Below are 26,572 nucleotides of genomic sequence, written 5' to 3' on the forward strand. Positions count from 1 at the left end.
ACCAAATATCGATATCTGCATAAATTATCACGAGCACATCACTATGGGGGGATTCCCCAATATATCATCATACACCCATACAAACAAACTCTATATGATCTTTTTTGTGTATTTTCACAAGCAGCCGAGGGATGTTTGTTTGACATCCCTTACAAAACTATTAGCGTTATGTACATTCTTTAATATCGGCTATGGCGTTCTTCACATTCACGTTCCTTAATCCATATCCATATATTAAAGAACAGGTTAACGGCGGGAGCGATAACTAAATTGAAAAAGTTCCTACTTGCCCTTAATTGTACCAACTGAAATAAATATACATACAATGCCATATAATTATTACACTTTGTAATTATTAAGCTTACTTCGTTCGCCATTGCGTAGATGTTTTTCCTTCTCGACCTTTCTGATGTGCACAGTATACTGAAAATTTTTTCTAATCAACAGCAGTGCTATCGAGTGCGATCGCATGTATCGTTTCAACTCATAGCGATAAACTACTCACAATTACTCATCGTCTGATTTGGCGTCACTTTTGTCTCTTTTGCTTTGCTCTACACTTCGCGTTATTTTTAGGCCGCTTCATAATTTTTTTTTACAGCATAAGCGCGCCAAATGCGTGTTTGTTGGCTAAAATAGAATAATTTCTAACAAAACACGCACTTATAAAACCAAAGTTGCGGCTGGCTACTTTAAGGTTAGAAACGAACGCCGGATAAATTAACAGAAAACAACGAAAAAACGTACTCAAGTTAAACCAATTGTTAATACATTTTATTAGTTACAGCAATGCGGCTGCTCTATGTATTTGCGCTTATACTCGCCGTGCGATTGGCATCGGTTTTTGTAGTCAACACATACTATGTTCCAGACGAGTACTGGCAGAGTCTTGAGGTGGCGCACAAGCTGACATTCGGGTAAGCGTAAAGTAAAAATTTTTAAAGCAACTAACTTAACAGCACACTTTTAGCTATGGCTATCTCACCTGGGAATGGGTGCAAGGCATACGCAGCTATATATATCCTCTTCTCATTGCTGGCGTCTACAAATTACTTGCACTGCTGCAAATGGACAGCGCACAATTGCTGGTATTGCTGCCGCGTCTGTTGCAGGCGCTACTTAGCAGCTACTCAGACTACCGCTTTTATGTGTGGACAGGAAAACGCAAGTGGGCATTGTTTTTGATATTGGTGCCATGGTTTTGGTTCTATACTGGCTCACGCACACTAGCCAATACTCTGGAAGCATCGCTGACAACAATAGCACTCAGCTATTTTCCTTGGTCAGGCGAGAGCTGTGCTTATCTGTGGCCCGCAGCAATCTGTTGCTTTTTGCGTCCCACAGCGGCGGTTATCTGGCTGCCTTTGAGTTTCTATCATTTGAAAAAAAGCCGCTTGCCGCTGCTCGAGCTAATCCTGAAACGTTTCCTGACCATAGGGTGAGTAAATGGCGCTGCTATGCGAAGCTTTATATTTATTTTATTTTCTTTTTTATTTATAGCTTGTTTGTAGCGGCTGCTGGTGTGGCTATTGATAGCTATTCGCATGGCCAACTGATCATTACGCCTTGGCAGTTCCTCAAGCACAACATAATCAACAACATTGGCAGCTTCTATGGCTCACATGCTTGGTATTGGTACTTTACCACTGGACTGCCCGTTGTCCTTGGCATCAACATAGTGCCTTTTATTTACGGTGCCGTACAGACGTTACGCCAAAGCCACAAGCATATCGTTAGCAAGCAATTGCTTATTACCATTTTGCTCTCACTGATCGTGCTTAGCACTGTGGAGCATAAGGAGTTCCGTTTTGTGTCTTCCTTGTTGCCTTTATGCTTGTATATTGCCGCTGAGGCCTTGTCGCGCTGGAGCTACAGTGCTTCCAGTGTAAAGCTTTGGCTAACTGCTTTGCTTATACTGCTGGGCAACGCTCTGCCTGCTTGGTATGCAAGCACCGTACACCAAAAGGCGCCCATTGACCTGATGCTTAAGTTGCGTGACATTGCGCACAATTATCGCGATGAGCGAGAACATCGTGCCAGCATTCTTTTCCTTATGCCCTGCCACTCCACGCCTTACTATAGGTAAGTCAAATAGACACAAGCATATATATATGTATGTTAACTTGATTAACTTGCAGTCACATACACGAGAATGTAACCATGCGTTTTCTCACCTGCGAGCCGAATCTTGAGCAACAGGCAAACTTTAAGGACGAGGCTGATCGCTTTTATGAGTCGCCCAAGCACTGGCTGCGCTCCCATCTACCTGTGCATCCGCGCACTGCGCTGCCCACACATGTGGTGCTCTATGATGTGATCAGCGACAAGATTAGTGAATTTTTGCTCAACTACAAGCTGCTGCACAGCATTCAACTCTCTGAGGTGCAGAGTTTGGTCTCGGGACAGCAAATGCTAGACGACTTGTCAAATGCCATGGGCACCAAGCTTCCCAGTTTGCAACCAATTCTACACCAGTTGCATGCACGCATTGGCAAGACTATACAAGTCTATCAGCGCCTGCAGGCCGGTGAGGAGAACGCATTTAATCGTAAAGCTGCTGAAGAGCAGCTGAAGTCAGAACCTGTGGATGTGCCTAGCCAAAATCAGTTCAATTAGAGCGGTGGCATTTTTAACAAACTTTTATGTGAAGACTTATGCAACAAACTAAGCCCTCCGTTCAGAAGAATAGGCAGAACCAGAAGAACAAATTTAATTTACGAACATTACTACATTACAAATACCATGTAAATCTGGCTTTAGTGAAACGCTTTGTTTTTTATTTTTACCATGTTCTTGCAAAATATTTTTGTAGTCGACACCAAAACCCTCTGTACTCGTGTGGTTAGTTAATATTCTTTGTAAGTCAAGCGATCTTTGTATTAGGCGCAAATGTCTAAAGTGAGGCAATAAAAATATCATATATTATTTACACAAGTCTATAGACTGTATAGACTAGCTGCCCTAATGTGCCCAAAAGTGTATGAAATAAAGTTTGAAAATCAACATATTTTATACCAAAAAGTTGTATTTTTATTAACAATTTCTATACAAAATGCTTAATAATACGAAATGCATTGTTTCGCTTAACTAAAGATTAACAAATTGTGTTGTCTAGAGACATGTGAGAGTCCAAACTGCATAAAGAAAACTTGGTCTTGGGCTATTGTAACGGAAAAACAGTAATTGGCAATAGATAAAAAGTTAGTAAATGTGGTTTAAATAGTTTAGTAATATAAAATCAGCTATCGGGCGCCCAGAGCTTGAAGGTGCGATCAAATGATGTGGTTGCTATATACTGCGAATTGGCTGAGACATCCACTGCAATGACCTTGTTATCGTGTCCTGTCAGCGTCTTTAGTGGCTGCCACGTTTTGTTGGACCAAATCTTGGTCGTGCAGTCATATGAGCAGGTAACTAGAAAGCTGCCGCCATCCTGCTGATAGCGCACGTCCGATATGAGATTGGTATGTGCTGGTATGGTATAGACAGGTTGGCGCCTTCGCAAATCCCAGATCTTACATGTATTATCCTGGGAGCCGGTGGCTATATGAAAGCCATTGGGTGAGAAGTCAGCACCGAAAATAGCGCCCAAATGACCTTCCAAAAACATGACACAGCGTCCCGTGCGCAGATCCCAGACACGTCCAAAGGCATCCAGACCACCTGTGACCAAGACGCTGCCATCAGATTGATAGCTAAGGCAATGTACAGGCTTGGCATGACCTTCCTGATGCAGCACCTCAGTCTTTTGCTCCAGATCCCACAGTCGCCAGCTGGAGTCATAGCAGGCGGTGGCCAGAAAACGGCCGGAAGGGTGAAACTCCAGCTTAGAGACACGATGTGGCATGTGTCCGGTTATATCTGCTATAGATTCCTCATTGCCAAAGCCCCAGAGCTTGACAGCGCCATCGTGACCGCCCGTAGCCATGGCCACAACATTCTTTTCATCCTGCTTGACATCAGGACGCAATGCCACGCCTCCTACATAGCTGGCATGTCCACGCAGCGTCTGTTGTAATTCACAGTCGGGCACACTCCAAAGTTTGCATAGACCTGACCAAGAAGCGGTCAAGAGAAGCTTAGAATCTGTACTGAAGGCAGCGCTACTCACAGGACGCGTGTCACCCACCTGCGAGCAGAGTGGTGCCAACGATTGCAGTTTCTTTTGCAACTCTACCATGCGTCCAGCACGTGTGGCACTAGGTAAATCCAGCGCTTCGCGTGCACGTTCCAAGCGCTGCCACGCTCGAGGCAACGAGTAGTCTGCTATCCAGAGACGCGCCACACGCAGCGTATCTGGGCCTTCATGATACCAAGTAGCCTCCTGCTCGCGCTGCTGCAGCTTACGCTCCTCTTCTTCATTCTGCTTTTGCTTGATGGCATTCTCACCGAGGCCGGCGAGCAGCTCCTTAAGGCGTCTGCGCCGCTCTGCCGGACCTTCGCCAAAGAAGCAGATAGGCTCGTTGAGCTGTCTCAGATTGTTCTTAATCTCTGCATCGTCTGTAGACACATTGATCTGTCGCGCTCGCTTTTTGCGCTCAAACTCCTCCAGCAGCGCCACTTTGTCGCGCTCCATTTCATTCTCCAAATCGAAATAGTCATCATCGATTTTATTGGCCAGCGCTGCTGCCGTTGGTGTTGGCGCTGCAGGTTTTGTGCTATTAGCCTTTTTGCTCGACTCCTCATAGTCCTCATCTGATTCTATGTCTTCTAGCTGGCCTGTTGGTGTTGGTGTTGTTGTTGTTGCAGCCGGCGTCCCAGACGAGGGTGTGCTTTGGTTTTGGCGCTTCCGCTCAGTTTCCTCCAGCGAGCCATAGTGTAAGGTACGTTGCCGCTTCACGTACTGTATATCGTCATCATCGGACATTCTTTTCGTATCGAAAATAATTAATTAATTTTAAAAACAAAAATTTCGCCAACGAAATAAACAACAAAAAAAGTCGTCCGCTGCAAAACGTTTACGGAGAACAGCACACTGTCATCCAACACAATATAAACTATCGTTAAAACCCAAGAAAGTATCGTGAATAATTTTAATTATATGTGTAATTTACTTAATTGTGAGGAAAAATGTATCTAAAATTATAATGCAATACGCTTTTAATCTAAAGGTACATTGGTCATTTCAGAAAACTAAAAATGTGCTTTTGTAAAATTGATAACATCTGCTCGTTACCAAGTAATCGTTACCATAGTGAGTACACGACACGTACACGTCAATCCATTACACATCTCTAACAATTTTCAGACTTGCTTAAAAAAAATTCGACTGAATTCTTGCTGAAGGCTAGTAGATTTATTGTAAATTGTTAAAAACAAATAACAGGCTGCACACAATGAGCGCGCCAAACAATAAGATGTCCGCAACGGATCAGATGCGTGCTATGCTGGACCAACTGATGGGCACCACACGCAATGGCGACGATGGACGCGGTCTGAAGTTTTCTGATGCACGCGTCTGCAAATCATTTCTGCTGGACTGCTGCCCACACGATATACTGGCATCCACACGCATGGATCTCGGTGAGTGTCCCAAAGTGCATGATCTGGCTTTTCGTGCAGATTACGAGAGTGCATCGAAGTCGCGCGACTACTACTACGATATCGAAGCCATGGAGCACCTTCAAGCCTTTATAGCCGACTGTGATAGACGCACAGATTCAGCAAAGCAGCGTCTGAAAGAAACCCAGGAGGAGCTAACTGCTGAGGTGGCTGAGAAGGCTAACGCTGTGCATGCGCTGGCGGAGGAGATAGGAAAGAAGCTGGCTAAAGCAGAGGCGCTAGGCGAAGCTGGTGAGGTGGAGGACAGCATGGAGCTCATGAAAGAAATTGATGAGCTGCGTTCCAAGAAAATCAAAGCTGAGCATGAATATCGCACATCCATGCCTGCCTCGACGTATCAACAACAGAAGCTGCGTGTCTGTGAGGTCTGCTCCGCCTACCTGGGCATACACGACAACGATATACGTTTGGCGGACCACTTTGGTGGTAAGTTGCATCTTGGCTTTCTAACCATACGTGAGAAGCTTATCGAGCTAGAGAAGACAGCGGCGCCGCGCAAGGCAGAACTAAAGCGTTCGGGTAAGATACCAGAGCGCGAAGAAGATGGACGAGGTCGTCAGCGCTACTTTGTAGGTGGACGCGAGCTGGATCGTCGCTCACGTGTGCACCGTTCGCGTTCACGCGAGCGACAGCGTCAACGTGAGGTGGAGAAACAAGGTTCGGAGCGCAGCGGCAACAGAGAGCAGGAGGACGAACGTCGAGAATCGCGAGAGGGGCGTGAACCACGCGACAGAGATCGTGATCAGCGCCGTGATAGAGATCGTGGGAAAGCACGCTATGGAGGCGGCAACAGTGGTGGTGGAAACGACCGTCGCAATGATCGTCGCCGTTCCCGTTCTCGCGATCGCTCGCCACGCGATCGACGCTACAACAACAACAACAGCAACAACAACAACTTTAGTGGCAACAGCAGACGGCGCTCCCATTCGCGTGAGCGTGAGCGCCATCGTCGTTAGATCGGTTCCCACATCCTGCGCCCGTCCACGTACGTAGCATTAATAACACCAAAAGCCAACCACAAACATAAAACAGAAAATAATTTGAAAACAAATCCTAAACTAATTGCATTATTTTGTTTAATTATTCAAAACACACACACGCACACATACACAGACACACTTACAAAAACACAGACAGTAATATGCCAATATTTCTTGTTATTAATCTTTATTCTATTTCTGATTTTTATTCATGTAAACCTAATAGTAACTATGTGAAACAAAAAAAAATCATACATATGCAAAGAAAATGAAACCAACTGTAAGCAAATGCAAAATCTTGTAAATTCTTAAGTTGATAATACCTTAAATTTATTGGTTTAACAGCGTTCCCCACAAACGTTCAGTTCTTAATTGTATATAGAGGCATATACTATAAAATATTAAACTATGGTACGTAGAGCCAAAAGTCCCAACAAATAACAACAACAAACCTATCTAAAGGGATCAATAAAAAGGCACTGTACTCAATATCAGTTTCAACAAAATTGAGATATATTTGATGAAATTTTTATTGTGCACATGGCTGCCTATATAATTTCCATACAGCTCTCAGACTGGGCTTTCCACTGCAGTACACGAGCATTGGTATTAACTCTTGGGCCTCCCGTTTGGGGTAAGCCTATATAAATCTCTCTTTTTTCCATACTCTACAACTTCTGAATTTGTAATCGTTTTGAAGTCTCTTTGGCAGCAGTTAATTGAGCAAAAGGCTTTTAAGTGTGGTACGTATGTAAGAATCAACGTTCCATTTAACCATAGTATGGTTCACACAGACACATACCCAACTGTGTGTGTGTGTGTGTTAGTTATGTCTTACAATTAGAGAATTTTTGGGTACGTATGCGTCGTTTTTGGTTTTGGTATGTATGCGTAATTGTTCGAATTGGTTAGCAGCCCAGCATATATAAAACTATATATGGGTACGTATACCTCAAAGCTGCAGCTATAAAGGAATTGCATTGATGCCTTAGTTTTCAATAAGGATACACTTCAACGTACGTATTCCCAAAAACAGAAAACAAAATAACCAACAACAAATTCAAAATTCTTTTTGTATTGCAAATCTCTAGTAGCGTTTTAAATCTATATGTATCTGTAGTTAATACCATTACAAATTGCAACTTAATTTCTTTCTCATGCTCAAGTTTTGAACTTGCAAAAATGTGTGCAGCATAGGAAGCGTTCTATCCAAAATAAACTGGCCAAATAGATGAGGTGCGATTACGCTATAGTAAGTGAGTATTTGGGGTGTGGACTTATTAAAAACAAATAAATAACAATAAAGCTACCTAATGAATGAAGTGTGGGCGGAACTTCTAACAGTTGTTTCTAAGTTATAATATTTTGCAGTGTTTTTTTGGGCTTTGAGGTGCAACAGTTGTCTGGGTAAGAACTATGCAACAATATAAAACCATTAATAAATAATTTACTTTTATAATTTATAAAATTAAATTAATTTACATTAAATTATTGCACTTAAGCAGTTTGTAACTTAACTAAGAAAAAAATAAAGCTGTTTTTTTTTTTGGATTTCATACTAAAAAGATGTCGTTTTTATTAAAAGGTTTTAAAGTTTTAATCTGTTTAATGAAACGTTTAAGGTGGTAATAAAATTTAGCTAAATAAAACGTTGTTTTGTCTCTTGATTGTACATTAACAATTTTATTTCGAGTTTACACAATTTTGTCGAATTCAATTTGATTTCTTTGTTTTTGATATAATGATGGAAATATATGTACAACTATTAGCTGCATTAAAAAAAAATGTTTAATACATTTACATGTTTCTAATATAAACACTGATAATGGTTTAAATATATAGAGCCGCCAGTTACAGTTACAGCTGTTAGCCACAGCTTATGATAAAATATGCACAAATATGCAGTCAATATAGTATCAATAATGTATATAGTTAGATCACAACTAAAACCGCACTAAATTAAAATCATTGGCTTAATTAAAATCGTTTAAAAGCAAGATAGGGAATTGTACATAATATAAAGGCAAACAGAATGTAAGGATATCGGTAGACCGAAGCTTAAGTAGCCTAGCAACTGCTATGGATTATAAGTATAAAGGAACAACTCTGCGTAGCCGATGTTCCTATGGCAACGAGCTTGGAATAACTGACTTTAGTTTATATATACAAACATCAGACAGCTGCTAGGGCATATAGAAATATACATATATATATAAAGTATAACATATTGTTGTGCTAAAGAATAGGCTTTAGAATTTACAACATTTACAAGAACTATCAACAGTTGATAGTGGCTTTGGTGCTGCCTGGAATCAAATCATCGTTGCATATCACGCCGCTTAAGCACATCAAAGATAACATCGGATGAATTTTGTTTGTTGGCATCGTTACCCGATTCATCTTCCGAGTCGGTTTCCTCCAGCAGCGGCACAGTAAGCGTAGCATGCTTGCCCATAGCATTGCTTTGACCAATGCCCGAGTGCGTGTTGCCTTTGCTAAAATCATACTCAGCTGCTGCGTCCTCCTGATCATTGTCCAGCTGCAGCACCTGTTGCTGTTTGTTCAACTGCGACATGCTGGAGTATTTGTGCATTACATGACAACCAATGCCGGCCAGGCAGACGGCCAAGCCCACCAGATTAATGGGACTCAACTGATCACCTTTGAGCGCCACAGCCAAGGCTAACTGGCAAATGTCCTTAAAGATACCAGCAATAGACAGCGTTAGGCTTGAAGTTTTGCACAGCACCATAAATTCAGAGATTTCCATAAGGAATGCAATAGCTGCGCCGCCAGTAACTTTGGTCCAGATCCAGGTAACGTCTTCTGGTGCGTAGCTTGAAAAGTGCTCCAACACAACGTACAGCCTTGGGCCTGGAGTTAAAAATGATTTTTAAGCGCGTGATTTAGATATGAAACCATGTGCTTACCTTCTATAAAGAGAACTAAGGGCAAAAGCGTAGCAATCATCCAAGGCTGCATATAATAGATCATATCAATGGGATTATGCAGACCCAGCTTTGATTTTTGCATAATAAACTGCGCAAAGGTCCAACGTAATCCACTGCAGAGCGATGCAAAGAGTATAAAACAGAAACCTAGAGCATTAAACTTTGAAGATTTGTACGTAAACATGAAGAGTCCAAGTCCTATGAGTCCCACAATGAGGAATAACGACCAGCTCTGCAAGCAATAGAGGCATATTGTTAGTTAAATTTTTTGTTGCAGTATTTATAGTTTACCTTGCGCTCCAGCCCCAATAGTATAGCAAACAACAAAATAAATACAATTGTCGATGATTTAGTCATAGTATATAACGAAATGGGCACCAATGCAAGACTCCAGTTGGAGAAGCCAATATCAATGCCGCTGGCGACACCAGTGGGCGCCATTTTACGCACAGCCACACGCCAATCCAACTGGACACGTGTCTTACCCGCGCGCAGACGGTAAATGCTTCGCACCAGAGCAGCGAGCGCAAATTTCAGCAGCAAATGGTACGAGACAATTGTCAGCGGGAAAGGCAACTGTCGATTGATGTCCGTTTGATAGAATGTGAGTGTTATGGAGAGCGTTAGATAGAGCAATATGGTGGCCAGTGTGCCAATTGCCATTTGCATAAATCTTGCATCGGCCGTATGCCGTGTCATAGTCAGGCTGTCGGATCGCTGATTTGCAGACGTGGCTTCGCCGTTGCGCTCTTGACTGGAGTTTGAGCTGGCATTTTTGTTTGTAAAATCTAAACGCAGTTCAACTTCCTCAATGTTATCATCGTCAAGCGCGTCGCTGCCGGCGTCAACGTCGCCAGTGTTGAGACGTTCATACTTAGCCGCAACCATTATCTATTTGTACATATGCGTACCGTTATCTATAACTTTATTAATATTGTGGCCATGCCATATGTTAGGCTGAAACCTGTCTATTTGCTATTGTTCGTTGATGGGCTTTATGTAGTTTTTGCGTATCGGGCTAAGTTACTTTGTTTTATCGTTTGCCTGAGTCAGCAATTGTTTTGATTGCATTTAAGTTTTCATTTTACGCTTTGGGCCCCACTCTCACTTTCTGTCTTCTGGTCAACTGCCAACTGTTTATACAGTTTTGTTGACTCTTTTTTCAATTTTGGCTTTAATCTACACCTGGATGACAGTGTGTTGCGCCGTGCAGTGTATTGCATTGACAACAGTGAAGCTTAGCTTACCAAACATTTTTAGCGAACAGCCACGTACGTATTAAATTGCAAGCTATTCATTTAAATTCGTAACAAACACGTTTTAATAACAATATTTTGATTCTCTAAAAAACATTTCAATATTATTATTATGTTAAACACAAACACGACCTATTTTCACTTATAGAGGTTTCACTTTAGGTCAAGCTTACCACCTCTGTAACTGCTAAGCACGAAATGTAACGAGCGAATACATTTTATATATAAATTGAATGCTTTTGTTATAAAATAAATGCACTTGTTTAAACAATTGAATAGCTTTAATAGCACTCAATAAACGGCATTACATATACATATATTTATGTTCTTTCAACCTTACATTATTCAAACTACATATATTCATAAAAGCCGCAAAACATGTGCGTTGAAGTAAATGCATCTTTTGCAAAGCTCCCATTGAATTTTGTCTATTTATGAAATCCAGTTTGGCTACGCGCTCTTCAGTTGTTCCAATACAAAGGGCGCTGCAATTATAAATAAATTCGTTTTATCAAAACACTTGTATTTACATAAGATTGGCACGTTTTTATGACTTACATAGGCGAATGGCCAAGACGAGTGCGCCAAACACGAAAAAGTTGAAGCGCACTTCTGATGACACGCGCTTCTGCTCCTCTGCGGGATCGGGCTGGGCTTGTTGTAGACGGAACATTGTTTTTAAATTGTTTAAAACTAAACTTGTAAGTTAATAGCAAAATGTGCACAGATAACAATGCGATTAGAGATGGTATTCATAGGGATGACAACGGTTTGATATCGTTCATTAAAAAAGTTTTCTTGAACTTAATTAATATACATGAATGAAAAATGCATAGCAAATAGCTGTAAATTGAAAATTGTGCACTCTAAAGTGTCTCCTGTTTCAATTTATTTCTCAAAAATGCATAGTTCAACTTGTTGCTTCATATGAACGACAAAGTGCAACTCAATTGTAGTTATCGATAAGCCTAGGTAACCATGCTTTGGACCTGCAGAGTTAATTTGTTTATAGAGTGCTTTAAGTGAAATGCGGGTAGTGCGGCACCTGTAAATACATATTCCGTGCCATTTGAAACGAAGCGCTGGCCATGCTACTGCAGCGTGTCCAAAACAAAATCACAGAGAACGTGCGCAGCCTTGGAACGGCAACTGGAACTGAAAAATGGTCATGGACCAGCAGTCTACGTCGCCGACGTTATCTGTGCGCTGGATACGTCGCTATCGCGCCTTTTTTCTAATACTACTATTCATAATTGCCATCCAGCTATTTCTAGCCTACAAATCTGTTGATATAGAAAACCAGCCTGTGCCGCTTCAGGAGGAGCCTGAAGACGCTGCACAGTTGCGTCAGGCGCAAGTAACAGAACGCAGCGTACGCCTGACAGCAGATCAGCTGGGCTTTGAGCCCGATTGTGATATAAATTCCAAGGAAGCAATATCGGCGCTTACACGTGCCAAGACTACAGACTGCCGCAAACATATCGCACAGATCGCCTGTGCAATCCAAGCTGATCGCTTCTATGCAACCAAGCTACAAAGCAGCTGCCCTGCTGGCAATCACACAGCAAATGTGTCCTTGGGTTGCTATAGAGATGACAAGGATACACGTCTGCTGAGTGGTTATTTCACCAGCTTCAAAACGTCCAATTCGCCAAGTGCCTGCATTGAGCTTTGTCTGCAAAGTGGTTATCCCTATGCAGGCGTACAATATGCACGTGAATGCTTCTGCGGCTATGATACGCCCCCACGCCAAGCTAAGCTGCCCGACTCCAGCTGTAATATGAAATGTCTGGGCAATATTAAAGAGATTTGTGGTGGCTACTTTGCCATGAATGTCTACGAAACGGGCATTGCTAGTAAGTAACACTAGTTCTGCTATATTTCTAGTCTATGCTTATGTTTTGCTTTTGTTTTTACAGAGTTCACAGCACAGGTGGCGGCAACAGGCGCCCCAGAGACCCAACCCCGCGTACGTATTGCCTTTTTGCTTACGTTAAATGGACGCGCCTTGAGGCAAGTGCATCGCTTAATACGCGCGGTATATGCGCCGGAACATGTCTACTATATACACGTGGATGCGGTGAGTATGTGTGTTTATATAGATATATGTGTGTGCGCTTGGTAAGGCGGATTTTTATAATTAAGGCGTCAGCAGTTTTGCTAATTGTGCACAATTGCAAATATTGCAATGGACAATGACCCTAATTGAAACGCCTTTGTAAACAAGCAAACATTTTTTTTAAATGAAACTAATTAAAATGAATTTTCACAGCGCCAGGATTACTTGTACCGCCAGCTACTGGAGCTGGAACGAAAGTTTCCCAATATACGTCTAGCGCGCAAACGCTTCTCCACTATCTGGGGCGGTGCCTCGCTGCTGACCATGCTGCTCCAAAGCATGCATGATCTACTTGAGTCCAGCTGGCATTGGGATTTTGTCATTAATCTAAGCGAAAGTGATTTTCCAGTTAAGACGCTGGACAAACTGGTGGACTTTCTCAGCGCCAATCGCAATCGCAACTTTGTTAAGGGACATGGCAGAGAGACACAGCGTTTTATACAAAAGCAGGGACTGGACAAAACGTTCGTAGAGTGTGATACGCATATGTGGCGCATAGGAGATCGCAAGCTGCCCGCAGGCATACAAGTGGATGGCGGCAGCGATTGGGTGGCACTTTCCAGACCCTTTGTAGCGTATGTGACCCAACCACAGACGCAGGACAAGTTGCTGCAGTCGTTGTTGCATCTGTTTAAGCACACTTTGCTGCCGGCGGAGACTTTCTTTCATACGGTGCTGCGCAATACGCGTCATTGTCTTAGCTATGTGGATAATAATCTGCATGTGACCAACTGGAAACGCAAGCAGGGCTGCAAGTGTCAGTATAAGCATGTTGTTGACTGGTGTGGCTGCAGTCCCAATGACTTTAAGCCGGAGGATTGGGCACGTTTGCAGTCGACGGCATCAAAGTCGCTTTTCTTTGCGCGCAAATTCGAGCCGATTATCAATCAAGCAGTACTGCTGCAGCTGGAGGAATGGCTCTATGGACCCTACACCAGCGAGTATGCCAATCTACATGGCTATTGGCAGTCATTGTATCATCATGAGGATGTCCAAGGCGCTCATTCGGATCTTACGCGTACTATGGGTGAAAGCCTGATGCGTTTGGCTGCGCATCAAGCTCGTCTGGAGCCGCTGCAGCTGCTCGAGCTTACGCATTATCTGCATCGCGATCAGTACAAGGGTTTCTTAGTGCGCTTCAACGCTCAACAGCGCAATACGTCCAAGCTGCTGCAGCTAGAGACGCGCGTGCGACCCGTGCAGTTGGGTAAGCTGGCTAGGAATGCGCGTTTCAGCAAACGTTTGCGCAACTTTGAAGTCTCCACGGACTACGATCAGAAGGAGCAAGTGGCGCGCAACTTTGCCAAGTTTTTGGGCCCGCATAGCGAGCTGCTCTTGAGCTACACATATCAAGGCATCACTGATGCACAGGATGCCGCGCATTCTTATAACTTAACGCTGCTTTGGTTGGATCCGCTGGGACGTCTGCAGGTAAGCTGCAGCCAAGCATTACTAAAACAATTACTACTAATAGTTACTTTTGCAGGACTTTAATGAGCTGCATGTGGAGGAGTCGCAAACAGATGTTATTAACTATTCCAAAACGTTGCTCAAACAACCGCTTACGCCGGGTATTTGGACTGCTAAGCTTATTGGACGCACTGCCATTTATGCACAGCTGAAGTTTCTAGTTGCACCGCTTGCCTTTGACAAAGGTGAGCCGCTGGCAACAGCAGCAGCAGCCAGTGCAGTCAATGCCGGCATTGATCTATCGCTACCCGACGAGTTTGAGCTACCTTTGGAGTGGCAGCAACATGTACATAATGACGACGAGCATTTCGCGCTACGCGAGCACATACTGGCTAATGGTCAGTTAGTTGGTCATCAGCTGCATCGTTGGATTGATGAGCTGGTTAGCAAATTCTTTCAGCTGCGCGAGAGTTGTGTGGCACAGCCAGCTAATGCATTACCTGGCTTGCCTTTATGTCAGGACACCAGCTGGAGCTCGCTGGCAGCAGATCCCAAAAGCGACATGGAGGCCTTGCTCAAGCGCTAGGCCAGGAGTTAGCAAATTCTATTCATAGTTGTTATAGCCATTTGCCATTGAACACTTACTTATATTTTTGTTATTCGTTTTGTTGTGTAAATACTTGTAAACAATTAACCAATTCATCAATTTTATGCTCAACGCACATAAAAACTAAAGCAAACAGGAATAGTCAATTGAATCAGATACTCTTGCACTAGCTATAATTGTCTATAACTGCCCAACAGTATATTTTAGGCGCTCAGTATTACAAATCGAGCTGTATTAATTATAGATAAGTCAAATGTTTATCAAAGTCAGTCAAATATAAATGTAGCAAAATAGTATAAGTAAATAATACAATAATCCATTTGAAAAATTTGTCAATTCGCTGTGCAAGAGCATTGAGGCTTCGGCTATGCCGTAGATCTTTTACAACTAACTCTAAAACTTAAAAAAGAATACACGTTTTTCATTCAAAACTCTGCATGTATTTTTCAAACACACTCATTAAACTCTCACGCACTTTAAAGTCTTTTTTTTTACAGAATGTTTGTGATATATAATAATGATTTAGATGACTTGATTAGCTGGTGGTGTGCGTCTTAAGAGATTTTCTTCTGCTTTTCTTTTTAGAGTATTATAAGGAAGTTTTCTTTAAAGTTGTTTAAGTAACTAAGCGTGGCAATTGTAACATTTTTCTCTGTGTCTTTGTGTATAACTCTAGAATAAACTTTGAACTATGCCAATACAATTGTATATTTAATTTTCCTCAAATTTTCCATTTTCTTTTATATTAGACTTAAATATTTAAAGCCAAGGCCATTTGTACTGCCGTTTGGTGTGCGTGCACGCTTTAGATTAACAAATCCTCATCGGGATCTTCATCATCAAAATCATCATCAGCATCGGGTGTGTAGATAATATTGCCTTCAGTGGGTTCCTTGTTGCTGTGGAAAGATTTACTTAGTAAAACATGGCTTTGTTACATACGTTTTTACTTACTGTTGCTCATAGGGCAAGGTTAAAGCATTTCTGGCGACCATTTCATCCTCATCCAGCTCAATTTTAAAAGTGCCACCAGGATCAGCAGCCTTGACGTTATCCTCTTCAATTGTGGCTTCCTTAGCCTCTTTGCTCTCCATCAACGGTGACACTTGGAACTCTGTCTTGCTAACCTGACAGTTATAGCGTTTGTTGCTTACTCCGCCACCTGGCTTGCGTGAAATTAGCGCCAGTGTGGTCTCAGTTTCCAAACGTAGCACCAACTCCGCCAGGTATTCGCATCCCGCCAATATATAGTCCGCGTCGACATGCTGCAAATGCGCTGGCGATGCCCACAGGAACACACGACGCACATGATCAGAGCGACGCAACTTGTTAAGATAATCAAAGATATAGGCGGGTGTCTGATAGCTCAACAGATCGGCCAATGTAGGCAATATAACATTATAACTGGGTTTAATTGTTGGTTCACCAGGCGATTGAGCGCTTGCATTATTGTTGTTATTGTTGCTTAATTCGTTGAGGAATGCGTCAAAGCTCGCCACGTGCTGCAATTGTGTGCCAATTGGCAAGCTCTTTACCTCCGCACCCTCGCCCTGCTCATGCAGCAGGCTGCCAATGAACTTTAACGCAATGCGCTCTCGATTTAGTTGATCTGCAAAACGTAATAATAAATTACAGCTACTGTTTAATTTAATTTATGGTGTAGGACTCACCAATTATAAGCACAACCTTTTGATTGGTCACAACCAAGTTGGAAAGCATGTTGCTTTAAATTATTATTAATAAAATAAATAAATTGCAATTATTCTGTTTGTTGTGGCTGATTGCAATTAATGTGCAAATAAACGATGCTTGAGGTATCGTTTTGCAACACACTGTCATCCACACGGCCTGAGATGAAAACAAGAGATATTTTCATAAATTAATCTATGCTTTGTTTGCACTCTGTTGTTGTCATAAATAAAATAATTAAACTTTATGTACCGTAGTGCATGTAATTTGTGCATCGCTTTGTTTATTCGGACGTATTATGGATATTATCAATACAGTTATCCGATAGTTTGTCGGAACTTCTAGTTCATCTCTAAGGCTCAGCTGTAATTGGATATCTGCCGCCTTTTTCCAATTGAGTAAACAATTATAAATTCGTGAAAATGCGTATGCTCTCGTATACATTGCTAATCGGAATCAGTGAAAGTGCAACCTTGAGCACGTGCCAGTGTGATTTACATTATAATTTCCCCCTTAAGTGTGGCTGATAACAGGTCAATGGCATGCCGCTTATTTGATCTTGCGCTGCCAGCGTCGACGTCAACGTCAACAGTAGCGTCGCGATGCCGTCTTTGTTGTTGTGCTTTCAATTCAGTTTGTTGCTGTTCTTTAATGTGGTAAATTTCGTTTGGTGAATTTTTTTATTTTGGAGGTCAAAGTGTGACGTTTTCTTCAAGTTTTCGCCGATTAAGCTACTAAAACTGTAAGTATTTGCATGAATCAACTATATTGCGTCTTAATGTTGTATTTAAACAAAAGAGTGCATGTATTATTTGTAACATCCAACAAGTGGCTTTAACGTGTCAGCTGTCTACGTATGTATTGGGCCCACAGTTCTTGGTATTTGTGTTAGACGCTTAAAGCTCTCGATAGGAAAAAAGCTTTACAGCCGCAACTGAGGGGAAAATGCGTTGGCGTTGCTTCTTGTGCTTTTGCAGCAATTTTCACCATATGGAAAGGCAACGCAGCAGCCCACCATATCCTGCAAAGAATCCAATTGTTCAACAAGTTTTGTGCGTGACAATTAAAAGAATTGCAATAAAAATTGCTGAATTATTATTATTAAATTGAAATACATACACTGAGTGCGATAAGCCGCTGCTCATACAAATCAAAGGAAGTTTGTGCGCGTTGCTAATCAAGTATACGTCATGTTGTTCTCGCTGAGTAAGTCTCAAGCTAAATGCGTTTTGGCTTTTATGTTTATTTATTATGGCAAAAGAACAGCTCAATTAAAATGCAGCTCAGCGACTAATCCCAATCAATAGAGTCTACGGAATGTGCAGTCCGTAGCAATGTGTCTAGCATATTAACAATTATCGCAAAAACAACAAAGTTAAAATGCATGCAAAATTGCTAATAGCCCATTGACTAGCCTAGCATTTAAAAGTTGCATTAAAATTTAAACAATTTGCTTAGTTTAAATTGGTACCACGAACTTTATAGCAGTCAGGGACGGGCTTTTAAATGTAGATATTAAAGTTTTCAAATCAAATACAGTGAAGCTTTGTTAAAGTGGAAGGCAGCTGCAAAGCTTTTTCCAGTGTAGCTACAGAGACAATGAAATTACAAAATATACCTGTTAAGTCCTATAATAATGGCATTTAAAATTTATCTAAATGGTTATTTTAACTGTTAACCACAGTTAACTGTATCATATTTTTAAATAATTTAATTGTTCGTGCTAACTTACTAATTATGATAAAATTGTCATTATAATTTAGCTCAGTGCAAAGCATATTTAACGCACTCAATCAGCTCAGCATAGCCATGCATGTTGTAAAATTTGAAACAACCAGCTCTTTAATACACTTTGAGCAGGTAGTTATAACAATCATGTTGCTCAAAAAGACAAACAGACAGACAGTCTTGGTTTCGACTCCGTTAGTGAAGCTTATAAAGAATATATTACACTCACACAATACTATGAAACCCATTGACAATTGCTATAAAACATATCAAAGTGTATAAAAAGCTTGCTCCCAGTCTCGCTCTCTCACTCTCTCGTTCTATGGTGAGCTTAAAGAGTTGCCAGCAAAATAGCAAAGCGCCAACTTTGAAATCATTTGCGCATTGCACTTTGAAGAGTTCGGTTGTAATTTGTGCTGAGTGTGTTGTGTGTGTGTGTTTTGCAGTTTACGTTTTATTAACTGCGTTGTGGGTGTGTCAATGTGTCGTGTATTCACCTAAGCATTGTAATTGCATGCAAATTAAAAATCCAAGCAATTAGTGTTATTGATTGAATTAAAAAGATATAAAAATGTCAAAGGATTTGGATATTGAGCAGGCGGCACAGGTGACGGCGACGGCGACAGAGACAGCGTCGATTGAGGTGCCAGCCAAGCCAGTTGTTGTTGTGGAGCTAAAGACAGAGCTAAAGCCAAGTGCGGCAAATGGGGATAACAATAGCCAGCAGCAAGATGCCGCAGCAACAACAATAACAACAGTGACGACGACGACAACAACAGCAACAGCAGAACCAATGCAGCCAAAAATTGATGTTGTCGATGCAGCTGCAACTAAAGGTATAAACAAATGGCAAACAGTTATGGCATTGGCTTTAAAGTTTATTTAGCGGCGCGCATAAAAATTTCGTTTTAGTAAAAGCTGTGCACAAACACGCAGCAAAACAATAAAGACAACAACAAGTGTGAATAAGCAAAGAAAGGCAACAAAATGCAAACATGCATTGCCATGGCAATAGATCAGCAGTGAGAGTGACTGCAAGACATAGAGAGAGAGAGAGCGAAAAAGAGTGGGAGAGCGTTAAAGTGAGTGCATGAAATGCCGCTACGGTAAAAACAACTGTTGCATTTGAGTGGGAGAGAGAGTGAGAGAGAGGCTGCTCCTGTTTTCAATTTGCCGTTTTGTTTGCACGCCGGCTTGCGCTTTATGTTTCACCTTCACCTTCGCTCCCCCCACCACGCTGTTTGCTCTGCAGCGTCATCAACCACATTTGCTGTCTTTCAAAAAAATTTCACTTTAGTTTTTCAACATGTTTTTTTTCCATTTCATTTCATTGTGTCTTATTTATTTAACTTTTGCTGTCTGCTAGAGTTTTTACGCTTTTCCAAAGTCGTCGCCGCCGCATCTTTATAAAGTTTTACTTTTTATGCTGATTGTTATTTGTTAATGTTGTTGTTGTTACCTTCAAATTTTGCGCACGATCTGTTGCAACGCTTTGTTGGTCGACAGCAGCAGCAACAATTGTTGCACGCCTGCTTAGCTAACAGTCGATTAATTATAATGCGCTCTTTAAACATAATAAATACATACTTTAAATTAGATCAAAACTAAGGCAGCCAGCATAAAACTGTGGCACGTGTCTACAACAACAACAACAACAACAACTCAACTATAGTTCAACTTTTTTATCAGCTGGCTTACATTTGCAATTAACTTCAATTCTAAAACATTATTTGCATATCAACTACCGAGGCCTTGTTTCGACATAAATATTTACATTAGGGTGTGCACTAAAAGTTTAGCATGTATTATAGAAAAATTGCCAACAGAAGCAAAAAACGACGCGTGCCCTCAAGTAATTCTCAATTTATATTCAGCATATTTATAGAATTTCCAAAAACTAACAGCAACACTTAAGCCAAATATTTGAAATTTTTTTAAACACTTTCGCTATGCTAACACATCTGCAGTCGAAACTAATGGACACTTGAAATTTGTCTGTTCCATGCTGCTGGCATTATTTATCTTATTGCCAATCTTTCATGTATTACAAAAAAGAACATACTATTGTTATTTTTATGGTACACCCATCTGTTCTATGTTCTCTTAACCGTTTCCAATGCCACAACAAGGTAGCGCAGAAAATTTTTAATTTATTTGCCACCTATTTTTTTTTACTTTACTGCTTGCTTGTTTTTTGCTGCTGCTAACCAATAGATACAAGTCTATAACAATGCTATTTAAAGCGTTTTGATATCATTTTTGCCATTTGGCACTACCAGACAATGTTTGTCAAGCGTTCCAGGCTGATAAGCAATAGAGACCAGACTAGGCATCCCGCAACTTTTAAAGGTTAGATAAACAGCTAGTTGCAGTTTGTCTTTTTAGCATAAACTTTAAGCATTGGTAATCTAATCTTATATTTTGTTTATATTGCTAGCAAATTGTTTATGTTTATAATACAAACACACACACACATACACAATTGGCTATTGCTTAGATTTGACGACGTTTGCAATTACATATACTATATACAAATAGTTGTTGTTTTGTCTGTAAGCTGCGGTTTGCTGGTGTCGTGATCAAGTCGGGCCTAGAGGGCTGAGCATTAATCTTAAATGAATTGTCTATGATATCATGTGGCAAGTATGTGGAAACTGACGGGTCAATTGCATTGCTCAATGCTTGTTGAGATCGTGTATAGCGATAATGTTCTAATTAATGCATCATAAGCAGATGTGTGTGTGTGTGTGTGTGTAAGCGAAGAATCTTAATGTAATTATACATTCTTCTTAAGTGAATAATGTGGTAATTAGGCCTGTAAATCACTAAATATGATTCAACTATTCCTTGATGTTTAACTTATCTTTTCTATTCTGACTCTTATAGGCGGCACCAAGTCCAATATGGATCCAGCGCTGATTAACTTCAGGGTGCTCTATGTGGTCACACAGCTCTGTGGTCTGACTGTCATTGTGCTGGTGGGCACCTTGATTGGTCAGCACTTTGGCGGACTGGGAGGCACGGCTAATCCCAAGCAGGAGTTCAATTGGCATCCATTATTTATGACCATTGGCTTTATCTATCTGTATGGCAATTGTAAGTGCAATTAAGACCGGAAAAAGGTGCAACTAACTCACCTTAAAATATATATTTCTATGCTTTTAGCCATATTGGTGTATCGCGGCTTTCGCACCACGCGCAAGAAGACGCTTAAGCTCACCCACGCTGGCATCCATATGGCCGCCTTCATCTTAACGGTGATTGCGCTCAAGACTGTCTTCGACTCGCACAATCTGGCCGATCCGCCCATACCCAATATGTATTCGCTGCATTCGTGGCTGGGCCTGTCAGCGGTATTAATCTTTTGTCTGCAATATGTGGCTGGTTTCATGGCCTTTCTAGTGCCGGGCATGCGTGAGAATTATAAGATTGCCCTAATGCCGTTGCATGTCTATTTCGGTTTGTTTGGCTTTGTGCTGGCCATTGCCAGCGCTTTAATGGGTTTGACTGAGAAGGCCATATTTGCAATGTAAGCGTTAAAATATATAAAACTGCAGCATAAATCTTAATTAACCCTCACTTGTTGCCTTGCAGTCCCAACTATGCCACGCTGCCTGCTTCGGGTGTGCTGACCAACATTATTGGCGTACTCTATGTCATCTTTGGCTCACTTGTTGTTTACCTGGCCACCGATCCCGCTTACAAGCGCAAGCCCATACCAGAGGACACCGCACTGCTCACTGGTGCCTCGCAAGAGTAAAAAGCTATAACAAAAAGAAAACTGTGCACAAAACAAACATTTTTGACGTTACTACCAGAAAAAAGTATAAAAAATAACGCGTGGTGCTTTTGTTTTTGCTTTTTTTTTATTCTCATACAAAGTACGCTATAAAATGTTAAAGTTATGCTTATATATATTGCTTGTTTATATGTTCAAAACTAATGCGTAACTGATTGAGCTCAAATTTTATGTATTTGTATTATACGTATATCTATATATCTTTATGTATATATAACATAAATAAAAATATTATAAAATGTAAGAGTTAGCACGATTGCGAACTGCCGCCTGTTACGCGCTCGGATGATTCAGTTGCCTGCTCCTCCATGTCGAAGTCCAGTTCACTCGAATCGTGCGGTTGAAACTCTAGAAAGCTGTTGAGTGCCAGCAAATAAGTGGGCGTCTCTCCAATGCCCTTCACATTAATCAGTCCACGGTAGCTGCAGCGCACGTCGAAGAGCTGCAACACCTGCGCGGACTTGGCCGTCAGCTGTATGCAGTTCAAAACGCCGCTGGAGCACATTCTCGAAGCCATGTTCACAGCATGACCCCAGATGTCGTAATGTGGACGCGAGAGTCCCACTACGCCCGCCATAACCGGACCATGTGAGATGCCAATCTTCAGCTGCCCGATATTGTTCGCCGTAGTCTCCAGATAGACGTTCTGCAGCTCGATGTCATGCATAATGCGCAGCAGATCCGCTGCAAACTGCGTCATGACCAAGACACACTCATCGTCCTTTTCCAGCTGTGGATGCTCCAAGGTTACGCGCCGTCCTAAGTCTAAGCTCTCGCCGCTTTTACGTGTGGTGGTGCCAAAGCGCACAGAGCTGGCTGCAGTTCAATCAGGTAAGTAAGCTGACTTTGATATAACTTGAACTTACCAGCAGACTGACTGGATTTACGTCGCGCAAGGCCCAAAGAAAAGTCCGTATAGTTGTCTGCATCCAAGCCACAGGCTGCCATATAAGTCCAGCCTATCACCTTGATCTTCTCCACCTTGTACTTGTCCACATAGCAATTCAATAGATCATCATAGTAGCAAATGTATTCGTTCAGAACACGCAAGCCCGTCTTATCCGGCTCGAAGTTCTCTATGGAGGCAAACATAACGGCTACCTTGTCGAAACTCTCATAGAACAGCTCCTCGGGATCACGTGACTCCAAAAATAATTGCGCCACATGCGCGGGCAATATGTTGGCCATTATAATTTTAATTGAACGCGTTATATCCTCGGCTTGCTTCAGCTTAGCTTCATAACGTAATATGGAGCTAAAGTGCATATGCTGCTTAGTAGTTCGTTTGTAACTAGTTACGACTGCACTTACTGATATTCCACTTTATTAATATAAGTATAATGCTGCAGCACAATCAAAGTTAGCACCCAAAATAAAACGACATACAAAGTATGCGCAAAAACTGCATTCAGACCCAGATTCGTTGTCTTTGTACGCTGCCAGGCAAAGTAATATTCGAACACAGTCAGCAAATGGGCGGTTACAATAAGTGCGGAAAGGCCTGTCTTGAAAACCAGCGATAGACCATCAAAGAAAAACAATAGAGCAAGCACTAGCACCACATTATGTGTCACTTGCTGCAGTTTAAATTTAGTTTAATTCTATTGCCATAACCTACTGACTTACCCAAGGATAAAAGCATTTCTCAACTTTCTTACCATTTTCCAAATCAGACCTAATAACATTTATTAGAAATGCATCAGCATTGCAATCCACCTGTTAAGCTGCATTATATTATCAATTTATGTTTTCTGTGTGCTGCTTACCGTTGTAAATGTTGCCATTATATAAACTATAAATATGCTAAAGAATGCCACAAAACAACGCACAATAAGCTGCTCCTCGATTAGTTCTGCTGCACGAAAGAGCCAGCGACTCAAAATGAACGTTGGCCTAGCCCAGGTCTTGACATTGGTTCTATTATACCAAATTTTCTTGTAGAAAGAGACCAACGTAATAACAAATAGTCCAATCAGCATGAAAAACATGTGCCAAATTGTCTTAAATTGTGTGCTTTAATTACAGTTTTAGAATTAGTTATTTATACTAAGCAGCTTAGTGCATACTTACTAGCGAATAATAACAATGTTGATATAGATCATGAAGCCAGTAAATGAAGCCATGAGCAGGCTGTATTTAATAAAGATATCGGGCATTTTCAAGAAGCTCCATTCGTGCTCACTATTGCGAAAGAGTCGCCAGAATGAGGTTATGTAAGCTTTGAAGAGCTGATCCTCATTGCGAGTCTGTGACTGTCTCGACAGATCGAAAATGCAAGCAAATCTAGCAAAAGTTTAAATAAAAGTATAGATAAAGTTATAGCAATTAGAAGATCCTTTTAACTTAAAACACCTAAAAGAGTCTTTCTTCTTCCTTTAGGAAGATGAAACAAATAAAACTCGAAAAAGAGTCTTTTAGTCGCTCACAATTTATGATAAGAAAAGCTTACTTATGACTACTATCTGGACTATCTATCTAGAATGGTATTTGTTGATTAGCTATTCCAACTTACTGTGATCTACCCACTGGCATTTGTTCCACTTCATCGTACATGCCACGCCTGGTCTTTGATCGAATCTCATGTTTCATGCTAAACCGTCTGCTATCCAAGGATTCTTTGCTCATACGCGCCCCACGAGTAGTTTGCACATTGATTGTGCGTGTCTGTTGTGGTCCGATCAAATAGGTGGTGATATGTGCCTTTTCCAATATGACATCCATCTTAATTTTCGGGTTCTCATGCAGTTCATACACGTATTTGCGATTTAGCAGAACAAGCGTTTTGTTTGAGACATGCACATAGCCTGGCTTGCCGTATTGTTCCAGACGCTGTGCTATATCCACGTCGATGGACCAGATGTCATACTGCCACTTGGTGCGTCCTATGATGCCGGCAAAGACTTCGCCCGAGTGCACGCCTATGCGCATGTCTATATTAAGCTTACGGTTTTCACGCATAGCGGCTATGGTGTTAATCATGTCCAGAGCCAGTTCTACACAGTTCTTGGCATGTCTGGGACTGTAGTTGTAAGTGCCGGAGACACATTCATAGGCATCACCCAGAAACTTGACGCGCAGCACATTATTCCGCTCGGCAGCTAAATCAAAGCTGACAAACAGTTCATGCAGGATTTGCACCAGATCTTTTACGTCCAGCGTAGTGGTGAGCTGTGTATAGTTGACCATATCGCCCATGAGTATGGAAACATCAGGGTGCAGTTCCAGAAAAAGCGAGCTGTGTAAATAAAGTTTGGTTAAACCCAAAAACTCCAAAACTATTACAAACCGTGGTATCAAGTGCCTTGGTCCCAAACGCTGATCCTCAATACGATTACGTATTTCCTCTTGCAACGAATGTGCTATCTGCTGTGGCAACACAGTCTGTATCATATCTTTCTCCTGTCCCATAACCATCTAAGACAAAAGACTGTAAGTCCAAGACAAACGAAACTGCTAACAAGTTCTTACCTGCAGCACATGATGCTGAAGCAAAAGCTGATGTCGACTTAGCAGTTTCTTGCGCAAACGATATTCCATAATCTTAAGTCTGACCACCATGAGCGTATGCAGTGTAAATGTATAAATGCCATAGGCAAAAATATACGTCGGAGTAAAATGCTTTGTGCGATATACAATAAGCGTAATATAAACTAAATAAATTACATAGACCACAACTGCCAAGACGTAGACAAAATTGCTGCGTAGATTGCCAATGGGTAGCAGTAAATATAAGGCTATGATACAAATGTGATCATGAGCACAACTTATATTAAAGTAATCCGTGGGGCTTGCAAAGAAAACGATCAGAGTGTCTTTGAAAGAGCGCATGCTTTGAATATAGCAAGTTGTCAGTCAGCATGTAGTACTTACCCATTAGACATATAAGCAATATAGCTGCAGCACTCGCTAGCATATTCCATAGCATATAACGCTTCAGCACTGAACGGTCCAGAAAGCAAATATACACGACAAAGGGCAGCATTAACATGAGCGCTATATAGCGCAGCGTATCGCTTATAAAGTTGGTCTAAACATAAAATAGTTAAGGCTGTTTTAATGAGTCGACAACTTACCTTGCTATCGATTAATACTAGCAAGACTACGATGTGTGTGAGAAGCAGCAGCTCCATAACAAATAGAAATAGCGCCACAATGACCACTGAGAAACGCTCTAAATAGCGCTGATAGTACTGCTCCAAGCCCAATAATTTGCACTTTGCCTTTTTGCATAGATGAAGCATTTTATTTTGACTATCAAAAGTTTAAGATGCTCATTACTTACGCGCAAATATTTCCATTCCCAGCCCTTGGCATCACTTCCACGATATTCCGCATCGGGAGCATCTTGTGGTGTATTCGTAGCTTCAGATGGACGATTTTCGTCTATTCCATCCATTCATAATTTAGTTAAAACTTACAGAAGCTGTTTGCTGCGTTTAGTCAAAACTGTCATAGAACTAACTTTAATTTC

General features: G+C 41.4%; 9 protein-coding genes across 13 annotated transcripts; 4 read left to right on the forward strand and 5 right to left on the reverse strand.

Moving 5' to 3' along the window:
- The first annotated feature begins 539 nt into the window (after positions 1–539).
- On the forward strand, positions 540–2,996 carry LOC108600852 (GPI mannosyltransferase 3). The gene is made up of 5 exons (XM_017988653.1): positions 540–697; positions 782–917; positions 971–1,438; positions 1,501–2,082; positions 2,139–2,996. Exons 2-5 carry the CDS (start codon positions 790–792, stop codon positions 2,614–2,616), a joined length of 1,656 nt encoding a protein of 551 aa, XP_017844142.1. The 5' UTR covers positions 540–697; positions 782–789; the 3' UTR covers positions 2,617–2,996.
- Positions 2,997–3,030: 34 nt separating this feature from the next.
- On the reverse strand, positions 3,031–4,958 carry LOC108600853 (U4/U6 small nuclear ribonucleoprotein Prp4). 2 transcript variants are annotated; one of them, XM_017988655.1, is made up of 2 exons: positions 4,112–4,958; positions 3,893–4,053 (listed from the first exon to the last, which is right to left on the reverse strand). In XM_017988655.1, the coding sequence occupies exons 1-2, from the start codon at positions 4,865–4,867 to the stop codon at positions 3,982–3,984; spliced, it is 828 nt and encodes a 275-aa protein (XP_017844144.1). In that variant the 5' UTR covers positions 4,868–4,958; the 3' UTR covers positions 3,893–3,981. The 2 variants fall into 2 exon arrangements, with proteins under 2 accessions (XP_017844143.1, XP_017844144.1); XM_017988654.1 differs by having other exon boundaries at positions 3,031–4,958.
- Positions 4,959–5,232: 274 nt separating this feature from the next.
- LOC108598433 (putative RNA-binding protein Luc7-like 2) lies at positions 5,233–7,971 on the forward strand. The gene has a single exon (XM_017985062.1). The coding sequence runs from the start codon at positions 5,337–5,339 to the stop codon at positions 6,516–6,518; it is 1,182 nt and encodes a 393-aa protein (XP_017840551.1). The 5' UTR covers positions 5,233–5,336; the 3' UTR covers positions 6,519–7,971.
- A 224-nt stretch (positions 7,972–8,195) lies between these two features.
- LOC108599748 (solute carrier family 35 member C2) lies at positions 8,196–10,704 on the reverse strand. Its single transcript, XM_017986758.1, has 3 exons — positions 9,785–10,704; positions 9,473–9,725; positions 8,196–9,416 (listed from the first exon to the last, which is right to left on the reverse strand). The coding sequence occupies exons 1-3, from the start codon at positions 10,379–10,381 to the stop codon at positions 8,860–8,862; spliced, it is 1,407 nt and encodes a 468-aa protein (XP_017842247.1). The 5' UTR covers positions 10,382–10,704; the 3' UTR covers positions 8,196–8,859.
- Positions 10,705–11,016: 312 nt separating this feature from the next.
- Positions 11,017–11,491, reverse strand: LOC108599751. Its single transcript, XM_017986764.2, has 2 exons — positions 11,308–11,491; positions 11,017–11,234 (listed from the first exon to the last, which is right to left on the reverse strand). The coding sequence occupies exons 1-2, from the start codon at positions 11,420–11,422 to the stop codon at positions 11,200–11,202; spliced, it is 150 nt and encodes a 49-aa protein (XP_017842253.1). The 5' UTR covers positions 11,423–11,491; the 3' UTR covers positions 11,017–11,199.
- Positions 11,492–11,911: 420 nt separating this feature from the next.
- Positions 11,912–15,059, forward strand: LOC108598094 (xylosyltransferase oxt). Its single transcript, XM_017984709.1, has 4 exons — positions 11,912–12,605; positions 12,669–12,829; positions 13,022–14,299; positions 14,355–15,059. Exons 1-4 carry the CDS (start codon positions 11,912–11,914, stop codon positions 14,862–14,864), a joined length of 2,643 nt encoding a protein of 880 aa, XP_017840198.1. The 3' UTR covers positions 14,865–15,059.
- A 138-nt stretch (positions 15,060–15,197) lies between these two features.
- LOC108599750 (elongator complex protein 5) lies at positions 15,198–16,678 on the reverse strand. Its single transcript, XM_017986763.1, has 3 exons — positions 16,556–16,678; positions 15,840–16,494; positions 15,198–15,784 (listed from the first exon to the last, which is right to left on the reverse strand). The coding sequence occupies exons 1-3, from the start codon at positions 16,602–16,604 to the stop codon at positions 15,691–15,693; spliced, it is 798 nt and encodes a 265-aa protein (XP_017842252.1). The 5' UTR covers positions 16,605–16,678; the 3' UTR covers positions 15,198–15,690.
- Positions 16,679–17,182: 504 nt separating this feature from the next.
- LOC108599749 (cytochrome b reductase 1) lies at positions 17,183–22,143 on the forward strand. 3 transcript variants are annotated; one of them, XM_017986762.1, is made up of 4 exons: positions 17,183–17,316; positions 21,189–21,398; positions 21,468–21,831; positions 21,897–22,143. In XM_017986762.1, the coding sequence occupies exons 2-4, from the start codon at positions 21,206–21,208 to the stop codon at positions 22,060–22,062; spliced, it is 723 nt and encodes a 240-aa protein (XP_017842251.1). In that variant the 5' UTR covers positions 17,183–17,316; positions 21,189–21,205; the 3' UTR covers positions 22,063–22,143. The 3 variants fall into 3 exon arrangements, with proteins under 3 accessions (XP_017842251.1, XP_017842250.1, XP_017842248.1); XM_017986761.1 differs by lacking the exon at positions 17,183–17,316 and adding an exon at positions 17,674–17,780; XM_017986759.1 differs by lacking the exon at positions 17,183–17,316 and adding an exon at positions 18,671–19,138.
- Positions 22,144–22,149: 6 nt separating this feature from the next.
- On the reverse strand, positions 22,150–26,535 carry LOC108599745 (adenylyl cyclase X E). Of its 2 annotated transcripts, XM_017986755.1 has the most exons (12): positions 26,384–26,535; positions 26,175–26,321; positions 25,972–26,128; positions 25,570–25,913; positions 25,388–25,515; positions 24,614–25,336; positions 24,172–24,384; positions 23,868–24,114; positions 23,728–23,817; positions 23,413–23,678; positions 22,968–23,356; positions 22,150–22,917 (listed from the first exon to the last, which is right to left on the reverse strand). In XM_017986755.1, exons 1-12 carry the CDS (start codon positions 26,495–26,497, stop codon positions 22,349–22,351), a joined length of 3,387 nt encoding a protein of 1,128 aa, XP_017842244.1. In that variant the 5' UTR covers positions 26,498–26,535; the 3' UTR covers positions 22,150–22,348. The 2 variants fall into 2 exon arrangements, with proteins under 2 accessions (XP_017842244.1, XP_017842245.1); XM_017986756.1 differs by lacking the exons at positions 22,150–22,917; positions 22,968–23,356; positions 23,413–23,678; positions 23,728–23,817 and having other exon boundaries at positions 24,089–24,114; positions 24,168–24,384.
- Positions 26,536–26,572: the final 37 nt, after the last annotated feature.

Source organism: Drosophila busckii, chromosome 3L (genome assembly GCF_011750605.1).
Source record: "Drosophila busckii strain San Diego stock center, stock number 13000-0081.31 chromosome 3L, ASM1175060v1, whole genome shotgun sequence".
Taxonomy (NCBI): Eukaryota; Metazoa; Arthropoda; class Insecta; order Diptera; family Drosophilidae; genus Drosophila; species Drosophila busckii.